The 25557-nt window shown below is 39.1% G+C and overlaps 1 protein-coding gene across 1 annotated transcript in view; it reads left to right on the top strand.

Moving 5' to 3' along the window:
- FREM3 (FRAS1 related extracellular matrix 3) overlaps positions 1-25557 on the top strand; it is a 124375-nt gene that overhangs the window by 88776 nt on the left and 10042 nt on the right. Inside the window, exon 7 of the mRNA XM_024356309.3 lies at positions 22496-22645. Coding sequence (XP_024212077.2) covers positions 22496-22645 — 150 coding nt within the window. The remainder of the gene's footprint in view (positions 1-22495; positions 22646-25557) is intronic.

Here is a 25557-nt window from a genome sequence, read left to right as displayed (position 1 = left end):
AGATCTAAACAAGCAATTTAATGGGATTCAGGTGCCATTATATGACTTTGTTGGTATGCTCAGAACTTAGGTGACTCTGGGGACCACCTTACAAAAGAATGAGAGAGCTTCTTAACCAAAATATTAGTGTTTGTATGTATAATAACAAGCAAATGGCTGTCAAAAAAGCAGACATTCAAGTCCTTTGGTCATTAACGTAGGCTGAATAATGGACCCCAAAGATATCCACATTCTAACCACCAAAATTGTGAATGTGTTACTTTACCTGGCAAAACGGACTTTTCAGGTCTGATTAAGTTAAGGCTGTTGAGATGGTGCGATTATCCTGAGTTACCTAAGTGGGCCCAGAATAATCAGCAGGGTCCCTATAAGAGAGATGCAAGAGGATCACAGAGAAAAAGGGGAGCTGATGACTGAAACCAGAGGTTGGAGTGATGCACTTTGAAGCTGGAGGAAAGGGCCACAAGCCGAGGAATGCAGGCAGCCTCTAGAAGCTAGAAAAGGCAAGGAGATGGATTTCCTCCTGAAGCCTCCAGTTAGAACACAGCCCTGGCAACACCCTTTATTTTAGTTAGACTTCTGACTTGTAGAACTGTAATAGAATAAATTTATGTTGTTTTAAGCCACTAAATTTGTGGTAATTTATTACAGCAACAAAAGGAAACTAATACCATCAGTATTGTTTCTGGAGGAAACGTCTATATGAGAAACCAATTTATAATTAGAAAATTTAGTGACTGGTGTGGAAATGAAATGAAAAGATGATCTCTTCTTGTCTTTAAGCAAATACAGCCTTCTCTGCTACACTCATAATCCTACAAGAGTATTGAACATTTGAGTGTAAGTCAAGGATTCTCAACCTAACTCTTAATCATTGAGTTCCCCCTTCTGACTGCATGCCCTTTTCCTAAATCTTCAATTCCTCTTCTAGTAACACTGTGAACCAACTACAGAGCAAGGTAAAAAGTGATTAAGGCAAGAAGGGCTCAGATGAAGGACAAAGGGAATCAAGAAAAGGCAGAGATTCCTTCTAGCTGGAGGAGCTCAAGAAAAAAAGTACTATTAAAAAGTACCATTTGTGCTGTGTCTGGATGGGTAGGTGGAACTTGAGGATAGAGAAAGGAAGGACAGTAGCATTTCAGCTAGAGGAAACAGCTTGAGCAAAGTCATAAATGAGGAGATATCCAGAATGTGATTCAAGACTGTGCAGGAATGACATAGGCCAATTCTTTTATTCAATGGGATTGCGAATTAGCCTCATGCTTTACATTTATGAAGAACTACTCATTTATTAATGTATTAGTTCCAAAAGCATTTGTTGAGCCCCTACCATGTGTCAGGAACTCTGCTAAGCATAGAGGATACAGCAGTGAAGAATACAACCATTATATAATCAAGGGGAGAACACTATTCTGGAGTTTTCCTAGAGACTAAATAAAGGATATTAATAATAACTTTCAGCCATTGCAACTCAGGTTCAAACTTAAGAAAATTTTTCTGGTAAAGTTCTAGCTATCAAAATATACTGCAGAGAGATATTTTTTGGAATACTTTTAAGAAGAGAATATGCAATATAGTATTACCTAAGTTGTTTGTATGTAAGTCTTGCTAAGGACAAGAAATACATTAAAAAAATCCTTCTAGATTCATAGAAGCATGAAATCTTAGAAATAAAACGGGACCTAGAGATCATGTGGTTCAGCCTCCTCATTGTTGAAGCTAAATGTACTAAGTGGTTTGTCCAGTTTGCCCAGTCAGTTAAAGCCCAGATTTCTGCCTCTGAGTCCGTAACTCTTTCGTACTCTACTACGATCCTTCAGTGATATGGTTCTAGGATGCATTTACCCCTAAGAAATAACCAAATCTTCCATAGATAAATATTTTCTTCCTTTTAAAGTTACTAATTGCAGTGATACTGGTGGCCATCTAGTGTTTCCGATAACGAAAAGCTACCTTCATGTTCAAAACCCACAGGAAATCACCAGTCACCAAAGTTTAACCCCATTGTTAATTTAAAAGGGTTGCAACTTTCTTCAAGTGTTTGCAAAAAAAAAAAGTTACTATATTCCATAATATAGTAATCTCACAGGTACCATATAGCAAGCAAACCCCTTGAAGAACATGTTTTCATATGCACATAGCCAAAAAGTAGATAATTTGGAGCAGATGCCAGCCCTTTGATGTTGGCTGTCTCCACACAGGTGAACAACAGGATTTTGTAATGCACCTTGATCCTGTTTAAATACTGTGGGCTCTGTAGCATTGTCTCATTTTATGTGGAGACCTGCTGACTGTATGCAAACAACTGAACAAAGAATCCAATTGTTCATCAGTAAAAATTTTGAAGAAAGAGATGCAAACAGCATGCTACTTAATAAGTGAACAAAAAACTGAAATAAAAGGGGCTGGCACATTTTGCCAGTCATCTCATAGGCTGAGCAAATGTCTGTGTAGAAATGAACAATGGCCACAAGGGAAAAAAGAACCATGAGCCAATATAAGTAACCTACCCAAGAAAACATCTGAGTACGCTTGACTTTTCAGAAAAATAGAAATGGCATTAAATTACCACTTTGTTTATGAAGTAGTAAGTAAATAAAGATTATAAGATAATAAAAGGAGACTTTTTGCTCACTTATAAAGTAGTAAATTGTTTGCCTCTCAGTATTTGGAGTTAAGTGGTAGGAAATTGAATTGATAGTGTCTTTATTGGCTGCACATGAAAGTCAGAGGGAGGAAGAGAATAAAGAATGTAAATGGCTTTCTTTATAATCACCACTTTCTTAATTAATCCAGTGCATATCCTGGCAAACCACTTTGGCTACATTTTTCTCCCTCTTTGACTCTGTTGTTTATATTTCAAATAATAAAATTACATCTGCGAATCATAGTGGCCACTGAAACAATAGAATAAAACTAATTAAATTCCAAAAATGAAACCAAAGCACTTGAATTTTGTTAGTGCCACAGCATTGTATGAATAACAAAGCCATCAGGTGAACAATAAAGTTAGTAAGATGAGCTAAATTGTACTTAACTGTAAGAGTAGTTATTTATACAGGAGTACGTAAAAACAAGTAAAAGTCTTAATATCTATTTCTTGAAGAAATAGTATACCCTTGAGCCCTGCCATATTCCTACTTAATTTTTACTTAAAATTTGGTAGTTTTAAATCCTCTAATGTTCATAAGAGAACTTGAGAAAATTTCCAATATTAAATATAAAAAGGAAGGAAAAATACAAAGAAAGGAAGAAAATTACACAAAATCCAGTACACGACCCAATTGTTAATTTACAGTGTTGTTTGAAATGGTCTTAGTAGACTCTTAACAGGTAGATAATTCATTCAAGAGACATTCACAGTGACATGCCACTTGCTTAGTACAGGACTACAAAGTCTACCCTTGCCTTCTATCCTACCCAATTTGATCTTTAATTAGATTATCCTTGAATGAATTAAGCCTTTTTAATGGAGGAAAAAAATTATGCACAGAAATAATGATGGAAGATTCATAGTTCAGTGCAAACAATCAACAATCTGAATTGCTACATACTTATCTGAGCAAGTCATTATTTATAATTACTGGATTGTGGGAACTTGCATTCAGATTCTGTAACATTTATTGAGGATCAAGCACATTGCTAAGCTTAAAATGTAATGCTAGAATCCACATACATGGTCATCTGTGTGATTTGTTCATGAAGTCACACTAAAATATTATTTAATTTAATAAGTAGGCAAGTTCCCAAGTTTTGGCTTCTAGTTACCTTTCAGGAGCTTCCTAAGTGTTTTGATTGTGCTCTTGAATTCTCAGCACCCCTGAGATTTGAGATCTGCCCTTATTTTTATCACTTAAGATATTAATAATTAATGAAAAAAATATAACTTTTAAGTATTTTATTAGTATCCTGAATATGTTCACCTAAAAGGAAGAAGCTGAGGCAAAATTAATATAGAGTTTATCTGAGCCAAGGTTGAGGACTGCAGCCTGGGACAACGTCCAGGTTGCCGTGGAGAGTGCTCCAGAGAGTGAAGAAGAGGTTTAAGTTTTTAGAGAAAAAGGAACAAATCAGGAGATGGAGTGTCTTAGTCCTTTTGTGTTGCTATAAAAGAGTCCTGAGGCTAGGTAATTTATAAAGAAAAAAGATTTATTTGGGCCATGGTTCTGTGGGCTGTACAGGAAACATGGTGCCAGCATCTGCTTCTGGTGAGGGCCTCAAGAAGGTCCACTCCTGGCAGAAGGGGAAGGGGAGCTGCCATGTGCAGATCACATGGCAAGAGAGAAGCAACAGAGAGGGGAGGAAGTGCCAGGCTCTTTAAACAATCAGATCATGTGGGTACTCATACAGCAAGAACTCACTCATTACTTTGAGGATGGCACCAAGATGTTCATGAGAGATCCAACCCCCTGACCCAAACACTTTCCACCTGGCCTCACCTCCAACACTGGGGATCACATTTCAATAAGAGATTTGGAAGGAACAATATCCAAACTGTATCAGAAGGCAATTACAAAAAGTGGTTTGTCAGGAATTCGCATTGGTTTACAGAAATAACATTGGTTAGTGGTTGGCTATACACTGTTGAATTACAGGGGGTATGACATTTTATGGCTGCTCAGCATGAGTTAGTCTAGAGTCCCCACGGCAAGTCACTTCAACAAGTATATTATTTAGGTCAAGAGGGAGTGGGATGTGACAGGTGTTACATTTTAAATGCCTCTCTGGGCTGGATAATTTAAAGGGACTTGCATTTCTCAGATAAAAAGGTTTTTTTTTTTCTTTCTCATATAGATAATACACAAATTATTTCCAAATCAACATATTTACATTAAGTTGTTCCTTTATCTGGCACTCCTCATCTCAGAAACATGTCATTCTACTGAGGCTACAGAATGTATTAAATTGATCAACTATGTCTAAAGAGCAGACCGCATTTGGCATTTCACACGTGAGGTCATCACAATCAGAGACAACTGGGAGAAAAGAAATGAGACAAACAATAACAGTTGATTGCCACTGGTTTTTATCCCAGAAATCTGAGAAAATGTATCAAAATCATTTTAAGGTTAGATATTCATAAGATGATGTACATTACACAATCTCTTTACAAAGCCAAGTGATGCAACACTCTTTTTAGATTTCTAAAACCACCTAGATGTCTTCCAGCCATGTAGAAGCAGTTCCTTGGCTCATCACTGCAGTCCATGGCCTGTCAGAGTCAGAGGTCTAGAAGCTCAATTTTGTCTGTGGGCACAGAGACAGGATGCAGACCCACAAGAGACATGATATATGTGCCAAAATGACAAATTATAAATTACAGTGAAAATCAAAGTCAAAGAAAACTGAAAATCAGAGTCCTCTGGTTAATAGATTCTCTCCTTAAAGGAGGCTCTACTGGGCAACCACTTCATAAGCAGGAAACTGATGATAATGGGATCTGAGAAATCCCATCAAGCCAATAACAGCCATCTCCATCCTGGGCAAAATAACTGCTGACGGTCCTGAAGACTCAGCATCCAAGGTCAGAATACCTTTTGTCTTAAGATAGCTAGAAACAGGCAACCCATTTTTCCTTCTTTTGGCTGCTTGCTCTTCTCTAGGTTTCATGCAGAGCTAACTTCAGCTAACGCCATTTTCCTTTAAATACAGGACAAAACAGTTGGCCGTGCTGCAGATGTAACCATGCTAACCTAGCCTGACTCTACTGAAGTTACATTTGGTCACATTCCTTTAAGCCCAAGCTTGACTCTACTGAGTGCCCTAAAACAGCTCAATCTCCAGAGTTAATGATATTTAACTCTGACAGAATCTCCTGTCAGAGTTAATGATATTTCAGAGCAGGTATTGGTTTGTAAAATTCTGAGGTGTGACTTCCTCCCATCTTCATGTCCCCCATGGGGCACTCATTTGGCAGCTGTAGTGTATGACTTTTTTGGGAGATACTTCTGCTTTAGTCCCTACCCTACAGATATTCACATTTTGCCACTCGTGACTCTAATGATCCCTTTGAATGGTATCATTTTATTTTGGCCTTGAGGAAACAACCACAAGGATTATTAGTGCACTTCCCACGTAATTGTATCTTTTTTAGAATAATGACATGAAATGATAATTCTGTTAATTTGAGTTTCTAAGCATTAGCCAACTGTCAAATTCCTGTGTGTGGTGTGTCTCCAGCAGTAGTTTAGTCGTCATTTCAGTCAGAAATAAAACATGTGTCCTTCAAAATTGACTATTTGAGAAAATATTGGGAAAAGCACACATTCATTTCCCAGGGTTAGGATTTTACATATAGTTTACTAGTTTAGGCACATGTTAGATACCAATAACGCTTCCTTTTTAGGAGAGTCAAATACATCATCTTGTAACGAAAGCATGTTTTCATTTAGGCCAAATGATGACACAATATCTAGCAACCTAAAGATATACCCAAGTTGCTCAAGGGCAAGCTTTTTTTTTTCCAGATGGAGCTGAGGAATTTTATTCTATTTTGCTGGACTCCAGGAAATGTTTGCTTCCTTAAGCAGAGATTGAATATTCCCCTGTCAAATGGATCACCTGAAGAAATACTTTTATAAGGACAACTATCATGGAGTAAGACAAAGAAAAGAAAAAGTATAGGAGCAACCACAGACTAAGATTACCCCAGGCCAGGGACGACAGACTCCCTGGCCCACACTGCCAAGACAGCCATTATAAAAACATCAGCTCCATGAGAGTGGAGGCCACAGTATCTGCCTAATAAATGTTTGCTGAGTGAATGAATGGCAACTTTACATTTATTCACCTGGCTTTAGAACCTAACTTCCACTGGCCCTGTATCAAGGGCAAGATAAAATTGAGAACACTTGTTAATCTGAAAAATGTGTCTGTTCTATATATAAGCACTTTATACTATCTCCACTCAACTAGTAAAGACTTTCTTTCAATTTTTAGTACGTGATTTGAAAACTCTAGTAACCTGCCACAAAAAGAAATGTCCAGTTTCACAGAGGGTTATATATTTTGTCCTGAGGCAGTAGGATTTGGAAAACTTGCGTAAAATTTCCCTATAAATATTACCAGCTAGTTTAGTATCTTTGTCATTAAATGGGCATCTAACAGAATGTTGACAGATTTAAGAAAACATTGTAAGGAAAAATTGTGCATAAACAAAGTGTCATTTTGGTGAAATCAGCATATTCAACTTTTTGAAAATGTGGTTATGGACCAAGATAAACTTCAACACATAAAAGTTTTTAAAATGTGAAAGACATATATTGCTATGCTGTAAAAACCCAGGAAACTGTTCAGAAGAAATAGTATCATTATGCTTTCTAGGACTAGTCATATTATAAAACAAGTGCTGTAAGCTTTAAAAGTATCACAATTTTAATTTTGGATCTTATTTTTTAGTTTAAAGTTAACGAAAGGAAATATTTTAGAGGCCATTACCCAACATCTCAAAAAAAAAAAAAAAGACTTTAGAAACAGAAAGGAGAAAAGAGCATTCCCAGAATGAAGTGACTAGTGATCACCCTTGCTTGCAATAGAATTCCCAGAATGAAGTGACTAGTGATCACCTTTGCTTGCAATAGAAATGATAGCACTGATAAAAAGTTCTCAGGCAGAGATGTTGGCTGTGCATGGTCTTTTCAGCCTCCATGATATCTTAAGTTCTTCTGCATTTAGTAAACAAGATATTTAATCACATACAGCCATATTTGTTAGTTATGTTACATTTATTTTAGGTTTTATGCTGAATCTTAAAGAAAATGGATTACATTCTCCTAGCCATTATAAGATCTTTTTATGAAGTTTCACAACTTTTATATTTGAAGGTAACCTTGGAAGAAGTAGACCTAGGATTATTTTACTGTTAGACACATTATGCTGACAGCATATTATAGTTTAAATGGCAACTGCAGAGTTCAAAACAACTTTTTTATTTTTTATATAGAAAACACACAAGGTTAAGGTCTAAATTAATGCATTTGTCATTTCTTTTTTTTTATTTCAACAGGGTTTTGGGGAAGAGGTGGTGTTTGGTTACATAAATAAGTTCTTTAGAGGTGATTTTTGAGATTTTGGTGCACCTGTTGCCCGAACAGTGTACATTCTACCTAATGTGTAGTCTTTTATCCCTCACCTACCTCCCAGCCTTTTTCCTGAGTCCCCAAAGCCCATTGTATCCTCAAAGTCCTCATGGTTTAGCTCCCACTTATAAGTGAGAACAAAATGATGTTTAGTTTTCCATTCCTGAGTTACTTCACTTAGAATAATGGTCTCCAATTCCATCCAGGTTGCTACAAATGCCATTATTTTGTTCCTTTTTATGCTAGCCACTGTCAGATTTAATAAGACCACTACAACCAGTTGGAAAGATTTAAGGGCTTCTTTAAAAATTCCTATGCCTCTGCTCCAGGGCACAGACAATTCTCCAGCTCATGCTGGATGCCAGCATGACTCAGAAAATGTGAAGACCAACCACTAGATTTTTAGGTAGCTCCCTAAGTTATATTTCTGTCTTCAGATGAGGTGCTTCTGAGCCCACAGTCCAGGGCCAAAGTCTTCCATCCTACATTTCATGTGTGGAGAGCTGGTCTTATGCCAGGAATTCTTTTTCCACATCCTGCACTAGTATCAACAAGACCCTGGTCTCCACTCTTAGGACTTGATATTTCCCTGGAGGCTAGAATGTATGTACCCCTGAATCTAGCCCTGCTGCCCAAGAATAGACCCTTTCCCTCATCCTCTATTTTTCCTACTCTGGATTTCCCCATTCTTTTGTTCTAGCCTAGTGTTTCTTTGCCAGAGGTGACACTTAAATTACTACATTCTTTGGACACCATGCCTTGCCAAGTGGCTGAATCTCCACTGGTAGGTCTGACATGATTCAAGTCAGATCTGTTTCTACCTCCACACCTTCTACCATAATCCTCTAATATCCACCTCAATAAATTATAAGGACAACATCCCAATGCAGAAATGTCTTCTGCATCACAGAATCATTAAGACCAGAAGGAACCTCAAAGGTCATCTAGTTCAACCTCTTCATTTTACAAATGAGGAAAGCAAGGCCCAGAGAGTTAAAGTGACTTTCCCAAGTTTCCATATTGAGTCAAGGCAAGAACAATCTGAGGAGCCTATTATTTCTGGATTCTGGGTTCAGTGCTCTTTCTCTAATATCGTGTCCCTTAGCCTCTCTGACAGCTAGTTATTTTTCTTTGTTCTGAAAAATCCTATTGACCCAGAGTTCGCTACTTAAAATAAAGCCAAATTTATGGTTAAATAACTTTAATTAACAGAATGCCCTTTCTTATTCTGATCCAAAATTCTTTTGTAAAAATCAGCTTTCTGAACAAGATGGCAGAAGACCCTCCTACACTTTTCTTCCCTCTACAGACATACTGACTCAAGAGCAAAATACTAACATTCTCTTTATCAGAAATCCAAAAACCAGCTGTAAGGCTCCCATATCCAGGCTGAGTACAAAACCAGCTACAGTCATGTGTCACTTAATGAGAGCAATATGTTCTGAGAAATGGATCTCTTAAGGAAATTTCAATGTTGTACAAATATCATAGAGTATACTTACACAAACCTGGATGGTATAGCCTACTATGCACATAGGCTATATGGTATAACCTATTACTCCTAGGCTACACATCTGTACAGCATGTTACTGTACTGAATACTGTAGGCAACTGGGACACAATGGTAAGTATTTGTGTATCTAAAATAGAAAAGGTATAATAAAAATACAGTATTATGATCATATGGGACAACCATTTTATATATATGGTCAACCATTGAGCAAAACATCATTATGCTTATACATAAAAACTTGTAGGAGAGTTCAAGACACCCTCTTGTCCAAAGCCCCTAGCACAGTGCCATAAAACTGGGAGCTCCAAGCTTTTCTTTGAGGAAGGAGGAGAAGAGAAGCACCATATATCTAATGCCTTGACTTTTCTGGGGCATGCACAGAACACTGGCTTCTGTGTCACCTGTCACTGAGCACTAACAATCTCACATACTATAGATGTCCAGAAGCTATTACTGAGAACAAAACTAGAGTTCATAATAGCAAGCTAGCATATGCCACAGCTGCAACCTTCAGCTCAGTGCAAAGTGAGTGGACGGGGAAAAGAAAACAGCTCCAAGCTGATATTACAGCTTGTACCTGGGCAGGGAAGAAAAGGATGTGACCACACATAAATGTTCTGATTTTTACTGGGGCCTTCCCAAGTCACTGGCTTCTGTCTACCTGCCTCAGACCACTGATGCAACCCACTATACTCTAGATGCTGAGGGCCACTGCAGTGGACTGAATGTCTGTGTCTCCCCCAAATTTATATGCTGAAATTCTAACCTCCAAGGTGATAGCATTAGGAGGTGGGGACTTTGGAAGGTGATTAGGTCATGAGGGCAGAGCCCTCATGAACACTACTAGTTCCCTTATGTAAGAGACCTAAAAGAGACCCCTCACCTCTTTTGTCATGTAAGTGTATAGCAAGAAGGCAACATCTATGAACTAGAAGGTAGACCATTACCAGATGCTGAATCTGCCGATGCTTTGATCTTAGACTTCCAAGTCTCCAGAACTGTGATAAAATTCTGTTGTTTATAAGTTACTCAGTTTATGTGGTATTTGAATCTGTAGATTGCCTTCAGTAGAATGGATGTTTTAATGAACACAGGATGTCTTTCCATTTGTATGTCTTCTTTAATTTTTTTATCAACGTTTTGTAGTTTTCAGTGCAGTGAACAAGTCTTTCCCTGCCTTAGTTAAGTTTATGCCTACGTGTTTTATTCTGATAGTATTTGAATGTAAATGGGGTTGTTTTCCTAATTTTCTTTTCAGATAGTTTGTTATTAGTATAAAGAAATGCTAGTGATTTTTGTATGTTGATTTGTATTTTGCAACTGTACTGAAGGTATTTATTGGTTTTAAAAGCCAAAACAGTTCTGAGAAAGAAGAGCAGAGCTGGAAGCATCACATTTCCTGATTTCAAAATATTTACAAAGCAACAATAGTCAAAATAGTAAGATACTGGCATAAAAACTGTGTTTATCTAAGCAGGTCTTCCTGAGTAGGTTTTCTGTCTCCTTTCATTTGGGCACTATAGTTAATTTACTTTATTCAGCTTAAAGTTTCATACGATGTGTTTTGGGTTTTTGCCATTGACGTCCACTGTTGGCTTACATGTATCTTTCTGGATGTGCTCGCTGCATTTGACATTGTCACCACTCATTCTTCTCAAGATTCTTTACTCTCTTGATTTTCCTGTTTCAAACTCCTCTCTCTCCCTCTTGCCAACGATTTTTTGCTTGTTTGTTTTTGCTTGTTTGCTTATTTTTCTGTCTGTTTGTTTTTGGTCTCTTTTTGGGGCTCCTGTCACTCGGTCTTTCTCCCCAAGGGTTGATGCTCCCCACTATGATCCTCTTTTTATTCATCCATAGTAGACGATCATACCACCTAATATAGGATTAACCCCAATCTGTATGCTTAAGACTTCCAAATCTTATCTCCAGCCCTAGCTTGATTTTTTATTTTTTGAGACAAAGTCTCACTCTTTTCCTCAGACTGCTGTGCAATGGTACAATCATGGCTCACTGCAGCCACAATCTCCTGGGCTCAAGTGATCCTCCCACCTCAACCTCCCACAAAGCTGGGACTACAGGCATATGCACCACACCCAGCTAATTATTTCTTTATTTTTTGTAGAGATGGGATCTCGCTATGTTTTCCAGGCTGGTCTCAAACTCCTGGTCTCAAGTGATCCCCTCTCCTCGGCCTCCCAAAGTGCTGGAATTACAGGCATGAACCACTGTGAGGCTTGATTTTGAACTCTAGATTCATGCATGAAAGGGTTTTTCCAAAATATCTACTTAAATGCACCACAGGCCATTCAAATTCAACTTACCTATAACCAAACTCATCATCTTTCTTTCTCTTACCCTCAGTCAATTCTGTTCCACCTGCTTTATTCCCAACTGAATTAGTGCCTCCCACTCCCACCCACAAACACTAGAAACTTGCAAGGCATCCCAGAAGTGCTACATTAGTCACTGGGTGCTGTTCAGGGCACTTCTTACATTCACCTCTTCCACTCCATCACTAATACTACTGCCTACTAGTAGTATCATCAATCATCATCATGTCTCACATGAATAATTGCAATACCTTTCTAATGGGTTGCACTAATTCCTCCTAAATTCATGGCCCACACTGACACTGGACAGATGTGCAGAAAACAAAAACCAAACACCTTTTCACTGCCTAAAATTGGTTTCCACATTCTATAAAATCTAAAATGTCAAGTCCCATCTACCTAAAATGATTGTGTTCCACTCTAAATTCATTCCAAACATTCCTCTGTTCTCACCTTACACACTACCAATAAACAAGTTCTTGCATCCCTTCCTAAACGGTAGGCTTTCTTCATGCTTATGTGTCTGTGTTCCTACTAGCCACTCTACCTGGAACATTTTTCCCACCTCTCTCATTGGTCAATGCTCACTCATTTTTAAAGACATAGCACCTTATTATCTCCAGGACTCCTTCTGAGCCTCAAAGGCAGTTCCCTCTTTTTTTTTTTTTTTTTTCTGAGACGGAGTCTCGCTCTGTCACCCAGGCTGGAGTGCAGTGGCGTGATCTCGGCTCACTGCAAGCTCCGCCTCCCAGGTTCACGCCATTCTTCTGCCTCAGCCTCCCAAGTAACTGGGACTACAGGAGCCTGCCACCACACCCGGCTAATTTTTTTGTATTTTTAGTAGAGACGGGGTTTCACCGTGTTAGCCAGGATGGTCTTGATCTCCTGACCTCGTGATCCACCCACTTTGGCCTCCCAAAGTGCTAGGATTACAGGCATGAGCCATGGTGCCCGGCTCCCTTCTTTTGCTGTAGCATAGCTAAATGAAATCCTAAGTGCTACAGCAAAAGAAGGAACTGGTGTGGAGGCCCTGTCATACAAAAATATCTCAAAAACAAGACTGTATATCTGTTTACATTCCCAGTAACTAGCACCATGCTTACAGCACATAGGGGATGCTCAATAGATGTTCGTTGAACTGAACTAAAAAATATTTTTCAAAAAAACATTGAATTGGCTTTGCCAAATCTGATATTAAAGAACCAATACTGACCAATGGGCATTATCTTTCTTTTCTCAGAATTCAAAACCTGTTTAAATAAGCAGTTCTAGAATTGTTCTAAAGATTAAGCCTACCAGTCTGTTTCTAGAATCTGTTTTCTATCCTGAGACAACTGGAAAAATATTTTCCTATCTTCCATTTTTTGGCATCCATTCTGTTCTGTATGGTTTCTCAGTTTACCAACAGTGTTTCTGTTACCTCACCTGCAAAACTTGGCATTAAATGTTTCCGAATATGAACACTGAACTCATTTTAAATGATAATCTTATCTCTTTGAGAGCTTAATTTCTAACCTTGTCATATTTATTTTTCCTATTTTCATTTAAAGAACATTCTCTCTTAAAGGAGATTAAAACACATCTATGGCTGTGGAATCCATTTAACATAAATATGATGTGGCCAAAGCATCATATTCTTCTAATTGCCCATCCTTTAGAATCACTGCTAGCATCTCAGTTTCTCAGACAGAGCTAAGGTAAAGTGTACTTGGAAACTCTTCTGTGCTACATGGAGGAGCTGTTTTCTCTATTCTGACAGATCTCCTGATGCTCAATACCTAGAGCATCTAGAAAGAATTTCATGACATTTTTTCCAAGTGAAACTATCCTCCTCTCATGTCTTATATCTTAGTGTATTCAGAGGCTTGAGTTCTGACTTTTTTTTCTCTAAACAACAGTATAACTGATCCAAATGTTTTTTACCTTTCTCACTTCTTGCCCTTCCCCAATGCCACACAATATAACTCCTCTGCTAAAAATGTAGGTAACTTTGTTCAAACTTTCTTTCAACAAACTTTGTAATAAGTTCAAAATACATCAGAAGAGAGTTAAAAATGTCCATTTGACAAATTCTTGAGACTTTGTCAATATGCCAGCCACTGCGTCACTAAAAATATAAGGGCATATAGAGTATGGTCCCTGACCTTGAGAACAGTTCATAAGACTCTGACAAAAACACAGAACAGAGGCGGGAGCCAAGATGGCCAAATAGGAACAGCTCCAGTCTACAGCTCCCACCGTGAGCGATGCAGAAGACAGGTGATTTCTGCATTTCCAACTGAGGTACTGGGTTCATCTCACTAGGGAGTGCCAGACAGTGGGTGCAGGGCAGTGGGTGCAGTGCACCGTGTGTGAGACAAAGTAGGGCCAGGCATCGCCTCACCAGGGAAGCACAAGGGGTCAGGGAATTCCCTTTCATAGTCAAAGAAAGGGGTGACAGACGGCACCTGGAAACTCGTGTCACTTCCACCCTAATACTGCACTTTTCCAATGGGCTTATCAAAGGGCACACCAGGAGATTATATCCTGCACCTGGCTCGGAGGGTCCTACGCCCACAGAGCCTCGGTCATTGCTAGCACAGCAGTCTGAGATCAAACTGCAAGGCGGCAGCGAGGGTGGAGGAGGGGCACCCGCCATTGCCGAGGCTTGAGCCAAAGCAGCTGGAAAGCTTGAACTGTGTAGAGCCCACCACAGCTCAAGGAGGCCTGCCTGCCTCTGTAGACTCCACCTCTGGGGGCAGGGCACAGACAAACAAAAGACAGCAATAACCTCTGCAGACTTAAATGTCCCTATCTGACAGCTTTGAAGAGAGTACTGGTTCTCCCAGCACGCAGCTTGAGATCTGAGAACGGGCAGACTGCCTCCTCAAGTGGGTCCCTGACCCCCGAGTAGCCTAACTAGGAGGCACCTCCCGGTAGTGGTGGACTGACACCTCACACAGCTGGGTACTCCTCTGAGACAAAACTTCCAGAGGAACGATCAGGCAGCAGCATTTGCAGTTCACCAATATCTGCTGTTCTGCAGCCACCGCTGCTGATACCCAGGCAAACAGGGTCTGGAGTGGACCTCCAGTAAACTCCAACAGACCTGCAGCTGAGGGTCCTGACTGTTAGAAAGAAAACTAACAAACAGAAAGGAAATCCACACCAAAAACCCATCTGTACATCACCATCATCAAAGACCAAAGGTAGATAAAACCACAAAGATGGGGAAAAAACAGAGCAGAAAAACCAGAAACTCTAAAAATCAGAGCACCTCTCCTCCTCCAAAGGAACACAGCTCCTCACCAGCAACGAAACAAAGCTGGACAGAGAATGACTTTGACGAGTTGAGAGAGGAAGGCTTCAGAAGATCAAACTACTCCAAGCTAAAGGAGGAAGTTTGAACCAATGGCAAAGAAGTTAAAAACTTTGAAAAAAATTAGACAAATGGATAACTAGAATAACCAATGCAGAGAAGTCCTTAAAGGACCTGATGGAGCCGAAAACCACAGCACGAGAATGTGATGAATGCACAAGCCTCAGTAACCAATGCAATCAACTGGAAGAAAGGGTATCAGCGATGGAAGATGAAATGAATGAAATGAAGCATAAAGAGAAGTTTAGAGAAAAAAGAATAAAAAGAAACGAACAAAGCCTCCAAGAAATATGGGACTATGTGAAAAGACCAAATCTACGTCTGACTGGTGTACCTGAAAGTGACAGGGAGAATGGAACCAAGTTGGAAAACACTCTGCAGGATATTATCCAGGAGAACTTCCCCAATCTAGCAAGGCAGGCCAACATTCAAATTCAGGAAATACAGAGAATGCCACAAAGATACTCCTTGAGAAGAGCAACTCCAATACACATAATTGTCAGATTCACCAAAGTTGAAATGAAGGAAAAAATGTTAAGGGCAGCCAGAGAGAAAGGTCGGGTTACCCACAAAGGGACGCCCATCAGACTAACTGCTGATGTCTCAGCAGAAACTCTAAAAGCCAGAAGAGAGAGGGGGCCAATATTCAACAATCTTAAAGAAAAGAATTTTCAACCCAGAATTTCATATCCAGCCAAACTAAGCCTCATAAGCAAAGGAGAAATAAAATACTTCACAGACAAGCAAATGCTGAGAGATGCTGTCACCACCAGGCCTGTCCTAAAAGAGCTCCTGAAGGAAGCACTAAACATGGAAAGGAACAACCAGTAACAGCCACTGCAAAAACATGCCAAATTGTAAAGACCGTCAAGGCTAGGAAGAAACTGCATCAACTAACGGACAGAATAACCAGCTAACATCATAATGACAGGATCAAATTCAAACATAACAATACTAACCTTAAATGTAAATGGGCTAAATGCTCCAATTAAAAGACACAGACTGGCAAATTGGATAAAGAGTCAAGGCCCATCAGTGTGCTGTATTCAGGAAACCTGTCTCATGTGCAGAGGCACACATAGACTCAAAATAAAGGGATAGAGGAAGATCTACCAAGCAAATGGAAAACAAAAAAAGGCAGAGGTTGCAATCCTAGTCTCTGATAAAACAGACTTTAAACCAACAAAGATCAAAAGAGACAAAGAAGGCCATTACATAATGGTAAAGGGATCAATTCAACAAGAAGAACTAACTATCCTAAATATATATGCACCCAGTACAGGAGCATCCAGATTCATAAAGCACGTCCTTAGTGACCTACAAAGAGACTTAGACTCCCACACAATAATAATGGGAGACTTTAAGACCCGACTGTCAACATTAGACAGATCAATGAGACAGAAATTTAACAAGGATATCCAGGAATTGAACTCAGCTCTGCACCAAGCGGACCTAATAGACATCTACAGAACTCTCCACCCCAAATCAACAGAATATACATTCTTCTCAGCACCACACCACACCTATTCCAAAATTGACCACATAGTTGGAAGTAAAGCTCTCCTCAGCAAGTGTAAAAGAACAGAAATTATAACAAACTGTCTCTCAGACCACGGTGCAATCAAACTAGTACTCAGGATTAAGAAACTCACTCAAAATCACTCAACTACATGGAAACTGAACAACCTGCTCCTGAATGACTACTGGGTACATAAAGAAATGAAGGCAGAAATAAAGATGTTCTTTGAAACCAATGAGAACAAAGACACAACATACCAGAATCTCTGGGACACAGTCAAAGCAGTGTGTAGAGGGAAATTTGTAGCACTAAATGCCCACAAGAGAAAGTAGGAAAGATCTAAAATTGACGCCCTAACATCACAATTAAAAGAACTAGAAAAGCAAGAGCAAACACATTCAAAAGCTAGCAGAAGGCAAGAAATAACTAAGATTAGAGCAGAACTGAAGGAGATAGAGACACAAAAAACCCTTCAAAAAATCAATGAATCCAGGAGCTGGTTTTTTGAAAAGATCAACAAAATTGATAGACCGCTAGCAAGACCAATAAAGAAGAAAAGAGAGAACAATCAAATAGATGCAATAAAAAATGACAAAGGGGATATCACCACTGATCCCACAGAAATAAAAGCTACCATCAGAGAATACTATAAACACCTCTATGCAAATAAACTAGAAAATCCAGAAGAAATGGATAAATTCCTCGACACATACACTCTCTCAGGCCTAAACCAGGAAGAAGTTGAATCTCTGAATAGACCAATAACAGAATCTGAAATTGAGGCAATAATTAATAGCTTACCAACCAAAAAAAGACCAGGACCAGATGGATTCAGAGACGAATTCTACCAGAGGTACAAGGAGGAGCTGGTACCATTCCTTCTGAAACTATTCCAATCAATAGAAAAAGAGGGAATCCTCCCTAACTCATTTTATGAGGCCAGCATCATCCTGATACCAAAGCCTGGCAGAGACACAGCAAAAAAAGAGAATTTTAGACCAATATCCTTGATGAACATTGATGCAAAAATACTCAATAAAATACTGGTAAACTGAACCCAGCAACACATCAAAAAGCTTATCCACCATGATCAAGTGGGCTTCATCCCTGGGATGCAAGGCTGGTTCAACATACAAAAATCAATAAACGTAATCCAGCATATAAACAGAACCAAAGACAAAAAACACATGATTATCTCAATAGATGCAGAAAAGGCCTTTGACAAAATTCAACAACGCTTCATGCTAAAAACTCTCAATAAATTAGGTATTGATGGGACATATCTCAAAATAATAAGAGCTATCTATGACAAACCCACAGCCAATATCATACTGAATGGGCAAAAACTGGAAGCATTCCCTTTGAAAACTGGCACAAGACAGGGATGCCCTCTCTCATCACTCCTATTCAACATAGTGTTGGAAGTTCTGGCCAGGGCAATCGGGCAGGAGAAGGAAATAAAGGGCATTCAATTAGGAAAAGAGGAACTCAAATTTTCCCTGTTTGCAGATGACATGATTGTATATCTAGAAAACCCCATTGTCGCAGCACAAAATCTCCTTAAGCTGATAAGCAACTTTAGCAAAGTCTCAGGATACAAAATCAATGTGCAAAATCACAAGCATTCTTATACACCAATAACAGACAAACAGAGAGCCAAATCATGAGTGAACTCCCATTCACAATTGCTTCAAAGACAATAAAATACCTAGGAATCCAACTTACAAGGGAGGTGAAGGACCTTTTCAAGGAGAACTACAAACCACTGCTCAATGAAATAAAAGAGGATACAAAGAAATGGAAGAACATTCCATGCTCATGGGTAGGAAGAATCAATATCATGAAAATGGCCATACTGCCCAAGGTAATTTATAGATTCAATGCCATCCCCATCAATCTACCAATGACTTTCTTCACAGAATTGGAAAAAACTACTTTAAAGTTCATATGGAACCAAAAAAGAGCCCACATTGACAAGTCAATCCTAAGCCAAAAGAACAAAGCTGCAGGCATCACGCTACCTGACTTCAAACTATAATATAAGGCTATAGTAACCAAAACAGCATGGTAGTGGTACCAAAACAGAGATATAGATCAATGGAACAGAACAGAGCCCTCAGAAATAATGCCGCAGATCTACAACTATCTGATCTTTGACAAACTTGAGAAAAACAAGCAATGGGGAAAGGATTCCCTATTTAATAAATGGTGCTGGGAAAACTGGCTAGCCATATGTAGAAAGCTGAAACTGGATCCCTTCCTTGCACCTTATACAAAAATTAATTCAAGATGGATTAAAGACTTACATGTTAGACCTAAAACCATAAAAACCCTAGAAGAAAACCTAAGCAATACCATTCAGGACATAGGAATGGGCAAGGACTTCATGTCGAAAACACCAAAAGCAATGTTAACAAAAGCCAAAATTGACAAATAGGATCTAATTAAACTAGAGAGCTTCTGCACAGCAAAAGAAACCACCATCAGAGTGAACAGGCAACCTACAGAATGGGACAAAATTTTTCCAACCTACTCATCTGACAAAGGGCTAATATCCAGAATCTACAATTAACTCAAACAAATTTACAAGAAAAAACAAACAACCCCATCCACAAGTGGGCCAAGGATATGAACAGACACTTCTCAAAAGAAGACATTTATGCAGCCAAAAAACACATGAAAAAATGCTCATCATCACTGGCCATCAGAGAAATGCAAATCAAAACCACAATGAGATACCATCTCACACCAGTTAGAATGGCGATCATTAAAAAGTCAGGAAACAACAGGTGCTGGAGAGGATGTGGAGAAATAGGAACACTTTTACACTGTTGGTGGGACTGTAAACTAGTTCAACCATTGGGGAAGTCGGTGTGGCGATTCCTCAGGAATCTAGAACTAGAAATACCATTTGACCCAGCCATCCCATTACTGGGTATATACCCAAAGGATTATAAATCTTGCTGCTATAAAGACACATGCACACGTATGTTTATTGTGGCACTATTCACAATAGCAAAGACTTGGAACCAACCCAAATGTCCAACAATGATAGACTGGATTAAGAAAATGTGGCACATATACACCATGGAATACTAAGCAGCCATAAAAAATGATGAGTTCATGTCCATTGTAGGGACATCGATGAAGCTGGAAACCATCATTCTCAGCAAACTATCGCAAGGAGAAAAAACCAAGCACTGCATGTTCTCACTCATAGGTGGGAATTGAACAATGAGAACACATGGACACAGGAAGGGGAACATCACACACTGGGGCCTGTTGTGGGGTGGGGGGAGGGGGGAGGGATAGCATTAGGAGATATACCTAATGCTAAATGACAAGTTACTGGGTACAGCACACCAACATGGCACATGTATACATATGTGACAAACCTGCACATTGTGCACATGTACCCTAAAACTTAAAGTATAATAATAATAATAATAAACACAGGACAGCATGTTAGAATGGTAAGTTTAACATTTTTGCATTTTAAAGAGGTGCTAAATCAAGAGAGGGGGCTCGAAGGAGACCATTTGGGCAGTATGATGTGTGCCACCTGCAATGTGGAGAACACAATGAACTGGTATCTGGCTCTGCCTGGAAAATCTAAATGTGGGAGATAAACTGGTTGGCTGCTTTGGTGGATGAACAAAAAAGAGGGACTGCATTGGGGTTAAGCAGTATTCCTGGAGTTTATCAAGGCAGAGGATGCAGGAAGGTTGCCATGGACCACATGTGAGCCATGCATACAAGAGTGAGCCAGAATGAACTTGTCCAAAGGTGCCATCTAGAGGGCTGAACAGAGGTATTTCCAAATGCTAAATAGGTTGAGGAATGATTAAGTGATCAGCCAGAATATATCTGTTTCGTCCTCATCAAGAGAACTGCAGATAAGAGATACCCAACTGTGGGAGTGAGAGATCTCCAAAGAACCTGCAAAAGTGCCCATGATAAACAGGATCAGCTTTTCTTCCATCTTCCAAAACCAAAGAGTATTGACATCCATGAAAGTGTTCAAGAAAGAACTTTCCTGCTACTCCTGCCTATCCTCCTTCTTTCCTGTCCCAACCGTGGAGGCATCAGAAACACCCATTAGTAATAATGAGGAGAAAGTTCTTGGTAAGAGAAGAAAGAATGGGATATGTGCATTACCCTGACCTGATCACTATGCCATAAATATATCGAAACACCACTATGTACCCCAAAAATATGTACAATTACTACATGTTCATTAAAAAGAAAAGAAAGAATGACCCTACCACCCTTTTCTGAGTGCAGGCCACCTGCCTGCTGTATGCCTGAGGTGAGCAAATTGCAAGTGTGTTCCATCACTACAGTTATAGAACTATTTGAAATGTTAGGGAAGCACAGAGTGAAGAATGATTATTTATTGAGGAAATAAATATGGCTTCCCAGAGAAGGCAACTCTTTATCAAAGTCTCAAAAAAATGAGTAGGCATTTGCCAAATTGGCACATTCCAGCTCAGAGAACATCATCAACAAAGATGGAGGCTCACAAATGCATGCTGTGTTCAGTGTATTGGGAGCTGTTTGGCATAACCAGGACAGGAGAGGTCTTGCAGTTTTACTACTACTACTCCCTCAGCAGTTAAAAGATCTACTAAAATACATCTTGAAGCAAATAACATTTACTAAATCTGATTCCTAGCCTCCAAAAATTTGAATTTAAATTCAGATACGCTACTGGTGCATTGCAATATATTTGCAAAGGTGTCATCTCCATAACTAATTTTCCGTTTGACAACCTCAAGGGGTTGTTCCTCCATGGTGAATCTGCTTCCTAATATTTACATTTTTTGCCTCCAGATGTCACAGCCAACAAAAGTATTCATCTCAAAACCTTTTTCATGACAGTACATATAGTAGGTATTGTTACAGCTAAGCCTCGTATATGCTTTAAATAATCACCTAAGTTCATAGCTACCTTTTAGAACAAGAACAAATGGGGTATGGATAAGTGTATTTGCGTGGCCAAAGCAACATTCGCATTGTCAACCTCTTCCTCCTTTTAGAAGATGTACAATTCCCTTCTACCCACCGCTGAAGCCTGGTGTCTGTGCTGGTTGTTCTCCTTCAGCCTTCTTTTTCTATGGAGTCACTTCTTGGTCTCTTGGGGAAGTGCTTCTGGCATCTCAGCTAACAGGATCTCTCCTCCCCCTCATTCACTGCCCCAGGATTTCCATCTGTCCCTGTAATCAGCAAATGCCCTAAGAAAAGGCATAGCCATAGTGATCAAACTCAGAATTCTGGCTCAACTGTCCCTCCACAGGAAGAGCAATTTTCTCCCTGCCAAAAAAATCCTCTCTAACTTCTCCACCATCTTTTCCCAAACAATAGTGGACTTGCCTGAGTTACAGCTGATTGGCCAATTTTCCCTAATAAGAAAATCTCTTCTATGTAATGGAAAGTTCTTAAAACAAAAAAATGAATAGCATCTCAACTGACTTCATCTCATGGCATTTCCTAGAGTCAAAGTCATGGTATGTGACTCTGATGTGGCTTTTTGTGTGTTTTTGTTTTTGTTCTCCCTGAGCTATATAAAAAAACAAGACCTATGGGATCTGTCATGTCTGACAATTATGACAAATCCCCAGGCTCACACAGGGCCAAAGGAGACAGTATACCAGGCAGGCTGAAGCATTCTTAGTTTATCTTTTTTTGCCTCTTTAGAACCTGTCCTGCACTTTGAGGATGCTGAATATCACATCAATGAAAGTGCTCGCTACGTGGAGGTTTGTGTTTGGAGAAGAGGCACTGATCTTTCCCAATCCTCATCCATCGCCGTGCACTCCAGAAAGTCAGAGCAGGAGTCAGCAGAAGGTGAGAGGGCCACTTAAAGAATATATCATTATCATGATACATGTTTATGGTGGGGTCTAGTCTGTTAAGTGTAAGCATGCTTAGTCTTTGTTGATGGACTCTGAATGAAAGTTTCTCTGGCTTCAGCATGTAGATGGTTTGTATACGTAATGACTTCTGCTGGTTACAAAATAAGTACATTATTCAAACAGCAGCCTTTGTGATTCATTTATTACCCACTTGCTTGTCATGGGCTCACATTAATTTTTCCAAAGTTCAGAATATTTATAGATACCTAAAGCTGCTCATAAACAATATTTCAGATGAAATTACCCCCATAATGGCCAAGCAAGTCCCAACTCGTGGAAGAATCTCGTCACATATTAGACCTTTGAAGTGTAGACGGTTTTCACTTCAGACTCAGGCATTTGCCTTAGCTTCAAACAGCATGTCTTCATGCCCTGCTCACCTTTGCATTTCCTGACGTGGATGATCAAGGCCTAGCTGACAGCATGGCACAATTCTAGATATCATTTCCTCTAGAGTACCTGTCAGGTGCTTTATCAGAAAAAGAACAGGACCCAATAGGAAAAGAAAAGGATATTTCCATGTACATTGATGCCCACATTTTCTTATTTGCAGTTGTGACCTTTTGGTGTGGTGTTAGGTTGTTAATTTTATATCTTTCTAACTTTTTGATGTAAGCATTTAGCACTATAAACTTTCCTCTTAATACTGTTTTAGCTGTGTCCCAGAAGTTCTGGTATGTTGTATCTTTGTTCTCATTAGTTTCAAAAAAGTTCTTGATTTCTGCCTTAATTACATTGTTTACCCAGAAGTCATTCAGGAGCAGGCTGTTTAATTTCCATGTAATTGTATGGTTTTGCGTGATCTTCATGGTATTGGTTTCTATTTTTATTGTTATATAATCTGAGAGTGTGGTTGGTATACTTCTGAATTTTTTGAATTTGCTAATAATTTTTATGGCCAATGGTGTAGTCGATTTTAGAGTACGTGTATGTGCAGAAGAGAAGAATGTATATTCTGTTGGTTTTGGGTGGAGAGTGTTATAAATGTCTATTAGGTCCATTTGGTTAAGTGTCAAATTTGGGTCCCAAATATCTTCATTACTTTTCTGCCTTGATGGTCTGTCTAATACTGTCAATAGGGTGTTGAAGTCTCCCATTATTATTGTATGGTTATCTAAGTCTCTTCACAGGTCTTTAAGGACTTGTTTTATGAATGAGGATACTCCTCTGTTGGGCACATAAATATTCAGGATAGTTAAGTCTTCTTGTTGAATTAAACCCTTTACAATTATATAATGCCTGTCTTTGTCTTTTTTATCATTGTTGGCTTAAAGTCTGTTTTGTCTGAAATTAGAATAGCAACCCCTGCTTTTTTTGTTTTCCATTTGTTTGGTAGATTTTTCTCCATCCCTTTACTTTGAACCTATGACTGTCATTGCATGTGAGATGGTTCTTTTGAAGACAGCATATGGTTGGATCTTTCTTCTTTATCTAACTTGCAACTCTGTGGCCTTTTAATTAGGTCATTTAGCCTGTTTTCCTTCAAGATTAATATTTGATATGTGAGGATTTAATGCTGTCATCTTGTTGTTAGCGGTTTATTATGCAGACTCAATTGTGTAGTTGCTTTATAGTGTCAATGGTCTATGTACTTAAGTGTGTTTTTGTGGTGGCCATAATGGTCTTTCATTTCCATATTTAGTGCTCCTTTAAAAACCTCTTGTAAGGCAGGTCTGGTGGTAATGAATGCCCTTAACATTTGCTTGTCTGATAAAGATCTTATTTCTCCTTTTTTGATGAAGCTTAGTTTGGCTGGATATAAAATTCTTGGTTGAGATTTTTTTTTTAATAATGCTTAATAAAGGTCCCTAATCTCTTCTGGCCTGTAGAGTTTCTGCTGACAGATATGCTATTAGCCTGATGAGGTTCTCTTTGCTGCCTTTCTCTTCTCTTTAGCTGCCTTTAATATTTTTTTCTTTCATGTCAACCTTGGAGAGTCTGATGACTATGTGTCTTAGGGATAGTTGTCTTATACAGTATCTTGAAGGGTTCTCTGCATTTCCCGAATTTGAATTTTGGCCTCTCTAGTGAAGTTGGGGAAATATGCATGGACAGTATCTTCAAATATATTTTCCAAGTTGTTTGGTTTCCCTCCCTGTCTTTCAGGGATGCCAATGAGTCGTAGATTTGGTCTCTTTACATAATCCCATATTTCTAAGAAGTTTTGCACTTCTTTTTTATTCTTTTCTCTTCATTTTTGATTGTGTTCATTCAGAGAACCTTTTTGCTATGAGATTCTTTCCTCAGCTTGGCCAATTCTGTTAATACTTGCAATTGGCCCGGCACAGTGGCTCTCATCTGTAATCCTAGCACTTTTGGAGGCCTAGGCAGGTGGATTGCTTGAGTCCAATGTGGGCAACATGGCAAAACCCCATCTCTTCAAAAAATACAAAAAAATTAGCCAGGCATGGTGGTGTGCACCTGTAGTCCAAGCTAGTTGTAAGACTGAGGTGGGAAGAGCACCTGAGCCCAGGAGGTTGAGGCTGCGATGAGCCATACATTCCAGCCTGGGTGACAGAGTTCAACCCCATCTCAAAAAAAAAAAAAAAAAAAGTAAATTAATTAATTTAAAAATAATAAATATTTTCAATCGTATTATGAAATTCTTGTAGTGTTTTCAGCTCTATCAGATCTGTTGGTTCTTTCTTCATTTCATCTTTCAGTTATTATATCATTTTATTGTTATCCCTAGATTCCTTGGATTGGTTTTGACTTTCACCTGATTCTCGATGATCTTTATTCCTATCCATATTCTGAATTCTATGTCTGTTATTTCAGTCATTTCAGCCTGGTTAAGAACCACTGCTGGGGAACTAGTGCAGTCATTTGGAGGAAGGAAGACAC

The sequence above is a fragment of the Pan troglodytes genome, chromosome 3, assembly GCF_028858775.2.
Source record: "Pan troglodytes isolate AG18354 chromosome 3, NHGRI_mPanTro3-v2.0_pri, whole genome shotgun sequence".
In the NCBI taxonomy this organism is placed as follows: domain Eukaryota; kingdom Metazoa; phylum Chordata; class Mammalia; order Primates; family Hominidae; genus Pan; species Pan troglodytes.
The sequence above is the reverse complement of the archived record's forward strand: the minus strand, read 5'-3'. Positions and strand labels throughout refer to the sequence as shown.